Source organism: Fusarium mangiferae (genome assembly GCF_900044065.1).
Source record: "Fusarium mangiferae strain MRC7560 genome assembly, contig: FMAN_scaffold002, whole genome shotgun sequence".
Taxonomy (NCBI): domain Eukaryota; kingdom Fungi; phylum Ascomycota; class Sordariomycetes; order Hypocreales; family Nectriaceae; genus Fusarium; species Fusarium mangiferae.
The window spans coordinates 1803195-1816730 of NW_024573922.1; the positions used below are offsets into that span (position 1 = coordinate 1803195).

General features: G+C 47.9%; 6 protein-coding genes across 6 annotated transcripts; 3 read left to right on the forward strand and 3 right to left on the reverse strand.

The window, feature by feature from the left end:
* Positions 1-1062: 1062 nt before the first annotated feature.
* Positions 1063-1626, forward strand: FMAN_06092 (uncharacterized protein; the record flags this gene model as incomplete). The annotated part of the gene is made up of 5 exons (XM_041827170.1): positions 1063-1085; positions 1172-1304; positions 1360-1438; positions 1497-1538; positions 1598-1626. The coding sequence occupies 5 exons, from the start codon at positions 1063-1065 to the stop codon at positions 1624-1626; spliced, it is 306 nt and encodes a 101-aa protein (XP_041678160.1).
* A 562-nt stretch (positions 1627-2188) lies between these two features.
* FMAN_06091 (Histone H2A) lies at positions 2189-2712 on the reverse strand (the record flags this gene model as incomplete). Its single annotated transcript, XM_041827171.1, has 3 exons — positions 2189-2244; positions 2295-2587; positions 2657-2712. The coding sequence occupies 3 exons, from the start codon at positions 2710-2712 to the stop codon at positions 2189-2191; spliced, it is 405 nt and encodes a 134-aa protein (XP_041678161.1).
* Positions 2713-4764: 2052 nt separating this feature from the next.
* On the forward strand, positions 4765-5307 carry FMAN_06090 (putative HTB1-histone H2B; the record flags this gene model as incomplete). Its single annotated transcript, XM_041827172.1, has 3 exons — positions 4765-4927; positions 5006-5077; positions 5129-5307. 3 exons carry the CDS (start codon positions 4765-4767, stop codon positions 5305-5307), a joined length of 414 nt encoding a protein of 137 aa, XP_041678162.1.
* A 351-nt stretch (positions 5308-5658) lies between these two features.
* FMAN_06089 (uncharacterized protein) lies at positions 5659-7657 on the reverse strand (the record flags this gene model as incomplete). The annotated part of the gene is made up of 3 exons (XM_041827173.1): positions 5659-6109; positions 6157-7447; positions 7516-7657. The coding sequence occupies 3 exons, from the start codon at positions 7655-7657 to the stop codon at positions 5659-5661; spliced, it is 1884 nt and encodes a 627-aa protein (XP_041678163.1).
* Positions 7658-8819: 1162 nt separating this feature from the next.
* FMAN_06088 (uncharacterized protein) lies at positions 8820-10334 on the forward strand (the record flags this gene model as incomplete). The annotated part of the gene is made up of 4 exons (XM_041827174.1): positions 8820-9387; positions 9442-9610; positions 9670-9894; positions 9947-10334. 4 exons carry the CDS (start codon positions 8820-8822, stop codon positions 10332-10334), a joined length of 1350 nt encoding a protein of 449 aa, XP_041678164.1.
* A 259-nt stretch (positions 10335-10593) lies between these two features.
* FMAN_06087 (related to dnaJ-like proteins) lies at positions 10594-12291 on the reverse strand (the record flags this gene model as incomplete). The annotated part of the gene is made up of 3 exons (XM_041827177.1): positions 10594-10716; positions 10766-12122; positions 12182-12291. 3 exons carry the CDS (start codon positions 12289-12291, stop codon positions 10594-10596), a joined length of 1590 nt encoding a protein of 529 aa, XP_041678165.1.
* Between the last annotated feature and the right edge of the window lie 1245 nt (positions 12292-13536).

Below are 13536 nucleotides of genomic sequence, written 5' to 3' on the forward strand. Positions count from 1 at the left end.
TAATAAAGAAGTAGTAATTTAAATTAGGGTTAATTAACCTTATATTTAAAAATAAATAAATTAATATTAATAAAAAAGTAATAATTTAAATTAGGATTAATATTTTATTAAATATATTATAATAATTAAAAAGGATATATATTTTAATTTTAAGTATTAAATATTAATATTAATACTTTTACTATAATATATATAGTTAATTATTATTAAAGTATATAAGTTATATTTTTAAGTAAAGATATTATAAGTATAACTTAATATAAAATATATAATATAGCTATTTTTTTAATTTTAGCTAATAGCTATTTTATTTTATTAACTTAAAAGTAATTAATAAAAAACTATATAAATTTAATTTAAATATTAATTTATATACTTTAATTATTATTATATTAAGCTATTTTAAATTTAAATATTAATTTATATACTTTAATTATTATTATATTAAGCTATTTTAAATACTATTTAAATAACTTATATTAAAACTAGTAATAGTAATTTTTTAACTTTTTAAAGGAATTCTAGTTCTTATTCACTTTTGTTCTTTTAACCTGTTTTTTTATTTAATGCCACTTATATAGTAGCTAAGCTTGACATCTAGTCCTAATTCTCTAGTCAGTTGCTAGTACTTTCCCATTATATATATATTAAAACAGGAACCTGTATTGAAACACCAAGATCTAGCAGCCAATTTGGGTTGATCTAGCGTACAACTGAGTATATCGTGATTATTGACACCCTGAAGCCCTGATAAGACTGCCTGACTGGTTCAAGAAGCCTCTGTCGAACCAGTAATGCACTGAATCGACTGTCTCGGAGTACAGGGTAAGCCAAGTTGATCGGCTATTCATCGGAACGAGGCAACAAGGCACCAAATCTTTGCCGTCATTGTCGACATTCTTCGTAGTATCCCAACCTCGACCGAGACGGCTAGCATAACAACAAAACCCTCGAGCGAACGCCAGACGGCAGATATCCCCGCGAAAACCGACCAATTGCCCGATAGCGAGGAGCCTTTCTCGACTGGGCCCGGTCACGCGTACTCTCACTAACTCACAAACCATGTCGACGCGACGAGCTGCTTTGTCAGTAACCTTTACCTCCTCCCGAACCGCCGGCCCAGCGATTGTTGATTCATCGAGCTGCGTGCGCTGACTGCCATCGTATCCAGATCCCTCTACCGCCGCTCATTGAAGCTGGCGCTAGATTGGGCCGTCCATCGACACCTGTGGCGTGGCCAGGCTATGTATATTCGCTCACTATTCGAGGCCAACCGCAATGTCACCGATCCCCGGCATCAAAGGGTTTGTCACCAATTTGTGACTGAAAGATGATATCGGCGCTGACTCCGATGTACAGGCTCTATTGACTGAGACCGAGAAGCTGCTAGAGAGCTGGAAGCACCCCGACCCTTATACTCCCCCGACAGCCCCCGGAGGTACATCTCTCTAGCATATGGCAAGAGTCGTCAGGTGCAGAGTGCTAATGATACACAGGTTCCAAGTACGAGCGAAACCTCCCGTCGCCTGTTCTCGACCGTGAGTACCTCTGCGGTGGCTCCCATCCATCAATAATCCAGAAACTGATACGTGAATAGCTCCCCCACACTCTGTCAACCGACACTAAAAATTCGACTGGATTATTCGGGCTGTACGAGAGGATATATGTACATAGAAGAGGATACAGATGAGCTTGCGGAGAGAGCTGTAGTATGAATCAAATGAGTTTGGTCATTCAAGTAGCGTATCAGTGCTCACGAGGTTGATATTTAACCACAAGAATCAGCACTTACGGACACTCTACGAGGGCCAGGAATCTTATCGACAGTGCATGCTAGAAAGCTAATCGCTGCAAGCAAACGGCTATGTTTGGAAGCGATAGTTGAATGCGGATCGCAACGTCATCTCAATTACAAACAGCCGACTTGCCCAGATCAGGACAGCAAGAGAAGATGCAGATATGATAACGTCAAGAGGCGAATACGTTCACAGCAGGACCAAGAGACGACGATGTAGATCTTTGAAGTATTCTTATTTCATGACCATAGCCGTGGGGGATTATTGTACAACCCTAACGCGCGAATAAACTGATGAAAAACAACCGTATGAACCCTTGAACCGTGACCCCTTTGTCATGACAACCCAAACAACCAGCCATCGCATGGAAAAACAAGAACCAAATGAACCATTTACAGCTCCTGGCTAGCGTTCTTGCCAGTCTTACCCGTCTTCTTAGGCAGAAGGTCTGGAGAGATGTCAGTGATGAGGCAAAGTGATGGAGAATGCAGGACGTACTCTGGTGGATGTTGGGAAGGACACCACCCTGGGCAATGGTGACGTGACCCAGAAGCTTGTTCAACTCCTCATCGTTTCGGATGGCGAGTTGGAGATGACGGGGGATGATACGGGTCTTCTTGTTGTCACGGGCAGCGTTGCCAGCCAACTCAAGGATTTCGGCAGCGAGGTACTCGAGAACGGCAGCGAGGTAGACGGGAGCACCGGCACCAACACGCTGAGCATAGTTGCCCTTTCGGAGAAGACGATGGACACGACCAACAGGGAACGCGAGACCAGCCTTGGAAGATCGCCTGAAGCGTGATGTTAGCTTGAGATCAAAGCGAAAGGCGCGTCAAAGTGAGCGAAGAGGTAAGACTTACGATTGCGCGTTCTTGGAACCAGAGGCCTTGCCGCCAGACTTTCCGCCGCCAGTCATTTTGTAGGTTGGGTGGTTTGGGGTGGTGGATTAAAAAGAAGTGATTGAGCAGTCTGAAAGACTTTGTTGAGATGGATGGAAGAGTCGAAGAGAATGGTTGTGATGACAATTGGTTGATGGGAAGTGGAAGAGATAACGTTGGCGGGGGACGTAGAGGTTAAGTACTTTTCGCGCGTCGGGAGCTCTGATCCCAGATCACTCACTTGCAGCTGGCAACGCGATTTGGGCCTAGCCGCATTTGGCGAAATTGGGAAACCAAGCTCCTCGACGCATTAAAAAATAAAATCGGGCACCCCTGGCGCGCCTGTAACACTTGTTACTGGCCAGTGGTCCATGGCCCACTAAACTGGCCCCCGGCGAAATAATAAAACCGATTTCCTATGTTTTGCCCTCCAACCAAGATCACTTGCGCGTTATTCTGCTTTCTCCTCTCACCTTGCCCGCACCATAAGATTTTTTCGTCCTCCATTTTCATTTTTCCTCCTGTCTACATTTTTTGCTGTGCGCGGGGCGATTTGATGATTGGAGGACACTCATGCACAATCACTCAAAGTCACTGCAGTTTTCCGATACCTTTGGTCTCCCATGTTTGTCAACTTTCGCCAGGTCCAGCTCATCTCGTTTGAACTGGTCTGGCCCGGTTGCTCTGTTGTTGCTCGGTCGCGCTCTCGTTGCGTGATTTTTTTTTTTTGGACTTGGTTCCTCCACCTGGTCCGTTTGAGGTTGATATTCCAACTTGGTCTGATCTTTGACCTTTCTCTTCGACCCATTCGGTCTGAAATTCTTTTGATTTTGTGAGGTTTGATCCATCTTGGTCATACCATGACTTTTTTCATGACTTTTTTGTACTTCGATTTGACCCATATACACCTCCCAAAGGTGTATACAACTTCTTTCCCCCCCTTTTTTTTCGTACTTGGAGATAGATATAAGCCTCAATTTGACTCTATGAACCCCAGATTCAGGTGCTGTGACGTATATTGCATGTATGAACGGTCCACAAATCAAAATCCCCCGGCTCTTTGATGTCAGATCTCTTCGAGATCCGTCAGGAACCAGTCACGACGGAGCCAGCAGCCCTATAGATCTCCGTCTCGGGACTCAAACGGATGCAGATGTGGAGTGAAGCCGGGACGGCATCCTCAGGAGTCACGACGACCGACACCGAATGGCGATGGATTGCCGCCGTGACGGGCCACAGTCCGGAGCCTCCCTGAACGGACGCGTTGATGAGAAAGACGGACGCGTAGGCAGGGATGCTCGAACGGATCTGGGCGTATTCGGGGACCTGGATCGGTATACAGCTCAATTTACTGCGTACATATAGATTTTACGCTCATTACGGGTCTCTAAGGCTGCCACGTCAAAAATCGGGCATATTTGGAGTCATCACGACAACTTTGAACTGATCTACGAGATGGACATGATGGATGAAAGTAACCTGTTTTGAATGAAAGTACCTATACTGTGAGTAGAAGTGATATGTAAAAGGAAAGAAGTCAAAGAGCAGAAGAAGAATGACCCGGGCTGAGACGCGGGAACTGGGAGGTGATGAAAGAGGACGAGGGAAGCAAAGAGACCACGACGCGAAAGTGAGAATGGAAATGGAAATGGACGCTCCCGTCGAACTATGACGGAAAGGATGCTGTGGGGGGGGCCGAGCTTGTAAAGCTTACAACGTGATTCTGAGTGCGAAGAGCCAATCAAAAAAAAGAACCGTCACCCAATTTTTATTTCACCAGCAGCAACAGAAAAGAGGGGCTGGCCTGGCAGGTCCCCTCCCAAGATCACCTCCACCAGCCGCTAAGCAGGCCCGCGCAATTGAAGCAAGCACGCGTGCGCACGCACCCCAGGCAATCAGTAACCCGCTAACACCGACAACGCGCCAGCTACAAAAACCCAACCCACTCCCCGATCTTCTCTTCTCGCCATCAACTTCCCATCTACAACAGCATCTTCTCGCCTCACAACAACTTACTCAACGCACGAGTTCATACTCAACCGACACAACCAACCCACACACTTTTTCAAACCTCTTTTTCATCTTTCGAAATGGCTCCCAAGGCTGCTGACAAGAAGCCCGCCTCCAAGGCTCCCGCTACTGCCTCTAAGGCTCCTGAGAAGAAGGATGCCGGGAAGAAGACTGCCGCCTCTGGTGACAAGAAGAAGCGCTCCAAGACCCGCAAGGAGACTTACTCTTCTTACATCTACAAGGGTGAGTTCCAATTTCAATCTCAATCGCGCCTTGTCGCGCCCTGTTTTGGTAACGCGTTTACTGACTTGCATCTCCCAGTCCTGAAGCAGGTCCACCCTGACACTGGTATCTCCAACCGTGCCATGTCCATCCTGAACTCTTTTGTCAACGGTATGTCGCTTCGTCTACTTATAGTCCAACTTGATCTGACTCTTGATCCAGACATCTTCGAGCGCGTCGCTTCTGAGGCTTCCAAGCTTGCCGCCTACAACAAGAAGTCCACCATCTCTTCCCGAGAGATCCAGACCTCTGTCCGTCTGATCCTCCCCGGTGAACTTGCCAAGCATGCCGTCTCTGAGGGTACTAAGGCTGTCACCAAGTACTCTTCCTCGACGAAATAAGTGCTTTGATGGCTTGATTTGTTTTGGGCATTTGGTTTTTCACGCGTGGCATCAGGGTGTCATGAGTCTGAGGTTTCACGGGGATCCAGCCCTGTTTTAGGGGCCTCATAATGCGTTACGGATAGTTTTGTTTTATTTCCTGGGGGCAATGTCTTCACACGGGCAACGGGGTTCGCGGTTGTACAATAAACATCGAGAATAGGGTCTCGATCAAATGAATTCGTGCACATAAGCTTTGTGTTCCATCCTTTTGTCACATGTGTCTTGCCTGATGCCATTAGTTTCTAATCTCAACAGTTTATTGCATTCCTCCAATTCCTTGAAGTGCCATGTTAAACGTTTGACTAACTTCTATCCCAGTCCAGCTTTTGAGCGCTTCATTGTATGAGTAACAGGTTGCATGATGCCCTTATTGTTGGAGGCCCCGAGCGCGGTTCCCATGCTCCAGCCCATCTTCTCCAGCATTGCCCTTCCACGATTCTCGATGCCTAATTCTGGCGCTAAAGCACCAACCACCTCGCCATCTTGATATGTAGCGGCCGCAACGGAAGTGCCACCACGAGCAGGCGGCAAGCGATTCCCTTTCTTGACCTTCTTATCCGACCGAGGAAGATACTTGCGATTGACGCGCTTGAGAGCTTGATCGAATGTTGCTGGGACGTAAGGAGGCGTACGCTTGGTTCGATGAAGTGTCGGTCTCCGTTGGTCGCCTTTTCCAATTGACTTGGACTTAAGCTTGAATTTACTCGCCAGTTCGTGGATCATCTTGCGCGCATTATTATCCATAGGGGGGAAATTAAGTCTGTGCCTAGTCAATTAAAACTCATAAGTAACTTGATGATAACTCACTGTTCGTCAGGACCCATCAGGAATGTTTGTAACTCATCTGCGACTTGGTCCATGTTCATTCCATCTGGATATTTGACCCGCAGATCATCAGGGTCTTTTTTGCCTAGCATGCCGAGGGCACGCATCTCCTCTCGCTGTTTCTTTCGTTCGGATTTCTTAAGACGATCGCTCTTCCAGCTGGCTTGGAGAGATGCTTCCAGTTCGGAATCGGACATGTTGAAGCTGATCTGAGCTCGAGCGCCTTCGCCTCTGCGCCGACGCAGACTGGGGCGATCCCAATCCATCAAATCAAAATCATCACCGAATTCTTGGTGCTGTTTCGTCCTCTTGCCAGTGTCGTCGGGGTCGGAGTCAGAGTCGCTCGAAGAGTCTCCGAAATGTACATCCTCCATGCCCAGATCTTGACCGAGCTGCTGACCAGCTATCAGTCGTGCGAGTGTCTCATCATCGATCTCGCTAGGGACCTCATCTCCGTTAGTCGCCTCAGCATCGTCCGTATGATCATCCGTGTCATCTCCTGCAGCGTTGGCTGACTCGGATACGCCACTATCGTCCGAGTGTCTTCCGCCTTCGAGCAGTTCCTGGAAGTAATCATCACCTTCAGTGTTCTCCTTGAGGTTGGCGATGTAATCGGCAAGAATGGCATCCTCCTCCTCGTCCAGTTTAGTTTTGGCGTTGCGTTTCTCATGCTTCTTCTGTTTTTTCTCTATCTTAGTTAGATTTTTACTGCGGATTGGTTCCGTTTGCAGTTCCGGTGCTGGTGTTTGTTGTGAATGGGCCGGCTCAGTGATGATGGCCTGCTCAACGACGCGGATTTCAGTTTGCATCTGCACCATGTCGATATCAGGCACAGATTGAACGTTTCTCTGCGCACCTCGGCCCTTGAAGAGAAGCACTTCCTCGCTCGAGGTGCTGCTACTCGAGGATGGTCTATCCGGTATCTCCACTGGGGGAAGGTCCTTCTTCTTTTGGATCTGGTCTCCTGTGAGATCAAAGAAGAATGGTACTTCCTGTGGTACGCTTTCTTCGGGTGCAGTCTCGGTTTGGATGGCTTCCTCGAGGTCGTCAGGGCCTATAAACTCAACCTCGTCGGTCGATTCTTCGAAGTTCTGTTCGTCGGCCCGGTTATCTTTCTTGTCGCCTGGGTCAACAATCGGGTCCAATAACTTTAGAGGTTCGGTAGGCCCAGCGCTAACGAAAGTAACTGGCCGCAGTCGTAGGCTGGAATTCCCCCACGTGGAATGGTCATGTTGCGACGTCTGGCGAGCTTCGTCGGCAAGCGTGAATCCAGCTGTAATATATCAGGTCAGCGTCCAAGCACTTCAACCTGTGCACACTTCGCGTCAGGGTTATCCATACCAGTTTCTTCTCTAGTAAAATTGACTCGGGGTGGCGTTGATGAATAGCTCCCACCTCCACGAGAAGCTCCCCTGCCTCCTCGTCCTCCTCTGGCGTTCCTTGCGCCACGGAAAGCGGGAGCTCCCCTCTTGTTTTTTGCCATGGCAAGATCAGGGAGATGTGGCCTTCATGGTGAGAGTAGTCCAATATGGCAGTTCAATTGAGATTTATAGCGGTTTTGCACCATAAAAACAGTGCTGTGTTTTGGACAGAGAAAGGTGTTGGAGGTCTTCGTCGATGGCAAAGAAAACGAGTCACCCCGCGGTGGACTCTGCGTTGCAGCTGGTCTATCGATTGGCTCGGAATGAAAAGTGGGGCCAAGTGTCCTAGATAAGTGTCATTGAAAGACGCCGTGATGCAGGTTGCGAGCGGGAGGCGGTATTGATTGGTGGATCCGCTTGAGCCTTTGCGGGAAAGCTCACAGGCACCTCAGGTATAAGGCAGGCAGTCACGGTACGTACCGTTGAATTTAACAGTTATCCATTTTTAGGTATAGGGTGGGAACATGAAGCAATATCGAGAACTGAGCATCTATAATTTTCAACCGAAAGTAGTAGTAAAGTAAACTGTTAAGGTATGTAAACATATTTTTACTTATACCTTAGGTGTCAGACTTTATATCTTGTGCATATTGAGGTGCTTGTATGTTGAATAATGTCATCATCGTGTTTTACCCAATATTTCATTGAAACCATGATGTCGATGATAGTACCACGAGGGGACTTCACAGTAAGATACAAGCACAGACCCACTATGATGAGAAGGGAGGAGTGTACGGAAAAACGCGTATATATACGCGTAAACAGAGTATATAAATACAGAAGCACGAAAAATCCCAGCATTTCCATTAACCTCAGGCTATGTGAACTCAACTCGAGCAATTCAACAGATGTCGAGTCTGGCGTCAAGACGTGTCACGAATGGCCCGTGCACCAGATCACATATCGCGTGCGTTAGTACCGAGTACCTACAGCCAGTACCAGCTCCACTGGAACCGAAGTCCACCTCAGGCGCTTCGTGGGAGTCACAAGCTACTGGGTTGTCTCTCCCCCGCCGCCCGCCGGCCCCAGCTGACTCTCCACTTCCAGGCTAAGGCCAAGGTTCACCCATAGCCAGGACCCCATCTGCTGCCTCACCTGAAGCCTTATGTTGCCTCCTTGTTGAGGCACTCATCTTACATTTTTTATTGTATCTCGTTCTCAAGCTCCTCAGGTTCTACAACGAACAAGCAAACAAATGAAAGCTTGAGATCCATGTCTATCAACATGGAGAACGCCATGGCCAATGTCGACCTAGGACGTTATCGACGGATCGTACAGATGTTCTGGGATCCAGAACCTACCAACGATGTTGCCCACGATCACCCAGTATGGTGTCTTGGACGCTCCTACAAGCTAAGCGATAAGAAAAACACAAAGTCCGATGAACAAAATCCCCAGACGCCGCCCCCAGCACCCAAGTCGGACACCGAAGATCAGGATACGACTCGATCGCCCAACATACCGACGAATGCCCCAGAAACCCCACCGGAATCAATATCGAGCAGTTTCTCATCGTCACTGGCATATGACGACCAGTCGAATGACGGCGGATGGCCATCTGGCTTCATAACCGATTTTGAATCAAGGATATGGATGACTTACAGATCCGAGTTCGAACCCATTCCTCGTTCCACGAATCCCGAAGCCACATCTTCACTGTCACTATCTATGAGACTCAAGAGCCAACTAGGGGACCAGAGCCCATTCTCATCAGACAGCGGATGGGGATGTATGATTCGATCTGGTCAAAGTTTACTTGCAAACACCATCGCACTCGTTCGCCTGGGGAGAGGTAAGTCAAAGCGCTCACCACACTAGACTATATCACATGCCTAACATCGTACAGACTGGCGTCAGGGACAATCATTAGAAGAAGAATGTCGAATCCTCAAAGATTTTGCCGACGATCCAAGAGCTCCATACTCAATCCACAGTTTCGTCCGACATGGTGCCAGCGCGTGTGGCAAGTATCCAGGTGAATGGTTTGGTCCATCAGCAACAGCCCGCTGTATCCAGTACGTTCAAGTTCTCACCACTCTCACACGCGATATTCGTACTAACACACAACTTGAAGAGCATTGGCGAACTCACATGAGCCCGCAATCAGGGTATACTCCACTGGCGATGGGCCTGATGTCTACGAAGATGACTTTATGAAAATCGCGAAGCCAAGCGGCGAAGCTTTTCACCCCACGCTTGTATTGGTAGGAACTCGGCTGGGACTAGATAAGATAACTCCCGTATATTGGGAGGCCTTGATTGCAGCTCTTCAGATGCCGCAATCTGTTGGTATCGCAGGGTGAGTACTACATGATACTTTTTTGCATATCTATAGTACTAACCATGCGCAGAGGCCGTCCATCCTCATCCCATTACTTCATCGGCTCGCAAGGTTCCTTCCTATTCTACCTTGATCCTCATCATACAAGGCCCGCACTCCCATACCACGAGAACCCGATGCACTACACTAGCGAAGAGATAGAATCGTGTCATACCGCTCGACTGCGCCGCATCCATGTTCGCGAAATGGATCCTAGTATGCTGATAGGTTTTCTGATTCGGAGCGAGGAGGACTGGAAGGACTGGAAGCGTAGTGTTAAACACGTCCAAGGCAAGTCGATTATCCATGTGGCGCAGCAAAACGCAGTCCACGGAGGCTCAAGCGAGGGCCGCGAAGGCGCAATTGACGAAGTTGAGACGCTAAGTGACGATGATACGGATACCATTCAGGAGGCCTAGATTGGTTGTTGGGCCCGGCGTTGGTTTGTTTATGATTTTGGCTGTAATTTCCTGCAACCCATCATGATTGGCAGGAGGGCTAGGCGTTACGTCGGGATAGACATTGATATCGATTCGAACGACCCTCTTACCACGATTTTTGTCGTTTTAAGCTGCGTGATGCAACGCGTTCTTCATGCGCTGCCTGTCATTTGATATGACTTGCCGAATGGTGATATGGTTGAATGCAATATGCATATCGGACGTGCAGGATCCTCAATCACCTTTTCTTCTTCTTGCCTCCACCAGTCACCGATTTCAGCTCTGCATGTCCTTCCTCTCGAATATGGACGAACAGCCTGGTTCTAGAAGCGAAAGTCTCCCCACAAACTCCGCACTGTGGCTATGAACTGTTGTCAGCTTAACACAAAGATGATTGTTAATCAACATACTTCTTCTTTCTGCGACTGTGCAGCCGCAGCTTTCTTGGCGCGCTTGGCCTTGGCCTTGCCGACCTTCTTGCCCTGCGCAGGCTCATCAACCGACAGATCCTGCACTGATACTGATAGTTCATCGTCTTCATTAGTAACATCGCTAGTAGTTTTGAGTTTGCTGGCTGAAGCTATTCTCTCCTCGACAATGTCCCTGGGCGCGTAGTCGGTGTCGTCTGATGCGTCTGCAGACTCGGCAGGTGTCGCGGCAAGGGACGATTCCGCTGGAGAAGGTGATACAATTCCACCTTGAGTCGATCCAAGCGACTCCTCTTTCACATCATCTTTCTGCGCTGCAGCATCTGTTTGCTTGTTCGCATTTGCCTCATATGGTGATGATACCCCATCAAGCTCCAGCTCAGCACCTTCGCGCTTCATCTGTCGACGCAGTTGTTGAACAGCCTTGATGTGCTTCTTACTCTTCTCGTGCGCTTCAAGCTGCTTCTCGCTTTTGAACGACTTGTCGCATATGACACACTCCAGAATCTCAACCTCTGATTCCTCTTCAGATTCTGAAAACCCCCCTTCTGCTCCATTGTCGTCGGATCGAGCCTGGGCCCATTCGGGAACCTCGAATGATGCCATGCGTTCCTGGTTCGCAGCACGGGACCGAGCGGCCTGGGCCGCAGCAGCATTTCGCAGGGAAGCCTGGCGCTCGTCTTGGGTCTGCGAATTGGGCAGGTATCTGGGGTCTCGTTTGCGCACGAAGCCGACGAGGAAGTTGATAGCATCATTGAACTCGCGAATGGCGTCCTCCCGCATTTTCTTATTTTCCTTTTCCATCAAACGGCGGACACGACGATCGGGGGCATCGGAAAGTCGATATTTATCCTTCCACGCGAACGACTTGACGGTTGCGAAGCCAGTCCATGCGGTGTAAAATGGTTTCACAACATCCTCGTAGTCATCGTCAGAGGATCCAAAAGTTGTGTAATTCCGGACATCGAGGTCGTCGTTGTCAGCAGCAGCTTCCTCTTCCATGGCCAAGTGTTCAAAGGTTTCCCTGCAGATTCCGTAAAAACCTGTTGGTTCGTCATCGAAGGGTACCGCAGCGTTGAACTTGCGGATCAGGCCCATGATCTCCTCAGCGGATGTGAGTCGCACATTGCGGAACGTAGTAGGTTGTCCATCATCGTCGCCGTCTCTTCCACTGAGGATGGCATCGCGGTGCGAATCGTACCAAGCTCTCTCTTGGGGGTCAGACAGGACCTCGTAAGCAGTTTGAACTTCGGCAAAGCGGCGTGTGGCGGTTTCAACATCATTGATGTTGCGATCAGGATGAAGCTCGAGTGCTTTTCTGCGGTAAGCTCGCTTGATCCTAGTCAAACAAAGGTCAGTAGGATGACAACTTAGAGGGGCATATTCGGATAGAGTTACTCGTCGTCTGTAGCAGAACGCTCAACACTGAGCAGTTCGTAGTAACAGGTTTTTGCGACGGGAGCTGGGCCACCAGCATTGGAGGTTTCTGAGGATTGTTGGGCTCCCATGATTACTATTTGAATGAGCAACACGGGGCCAGTGAGAGTTTCGGTCGAATCTGCTGTTTCCGGAAAATAGACAATAAGAAAGGCAGTGCTTTATATATGATATATTTGAGGTTTTGACTTGGAGCTTTGTTGAAGGAGGGGCATCGCGGGGCAAAATCAACGATAGACGATTTAACCAGACCAAATAAAATAATTAAATTTGCTTTCTCCCCGCAGGATGTATCCCCGCTATTTCCGGTTTCCAGAAAAGATCCATGAGAAACGTGAAAGCTCATTGGTTACTCTACTCGCCATGCATCTTACTTTGTACGCCGGATGATTCACAAAGAGTCATACTGCGGGAGTTATTCATTATGGAAAAGAGTCTCATTCTTAATAGTAATGGGTATAGTATGGCCGCTCTTTTGATTGGCATAATTTCTTGCAATCACGCTTCCTTTCGACACGAGCTACTCTAGGTACCAAATCTTGGATACTCGTTATGTACTTGACAATCAGGTATAATGCTACCCCTGGTTTATTCATGACTAACAATCAACTAGCCCTTCATTTTGCACTTACGCCATTGTGAGATAACCTTCGTACGGTGAATGAATCAGGTTAATGCCGGTGTAAATTACAAGAGCTAATCTGAGCTTTCAGGATCAACGGATTTATACCATTTGCACCTCAGAGATCACTGTTGGTGGTTCCTCAAGGAAATGACCTAGATAGAAACCTTGGGCCTACCAATGGTAAAGCCTGGATGGCACACGAGGCTGAAGAGAATGGACTAGTCATACGGGTGATCGATGGGCTAACAGAGCACAGACGCGGTTCGTCTGAAAGTTGTCTGGCCTTGACGTTGATAGTCCAGTTATTGTATGGACATGGCAATTTACCTTATCGCATCTTGGCTGTTGGCATCATAACTTGTCGACCAGATTTGCATTGCCGTACTGTACGGGATGTGGTAATTTTTTTTCTTAAATTTCTTTTTTTAGCAGTCATCTGACCATTTTTCTATCCATGGCACCACTGATGAACCAATCACTAACGTCGATAATCCAAAACTCGATCGGGGGGAATGCGAAAATATCTGCTGGTCTAGGCCTGCCTGCCTGCCTGCGTAGACTGGCTTGGGAGAGTCTCGAGTCTCGGTCTCGGTCAGCGAAAATGGTCGAATGATGCAGTTGGTCTGATTCATGAAAGGTAGGTACCTACCTTTGGTATGTATGTATTGTATCATTCAGCTTAAACGCCTCT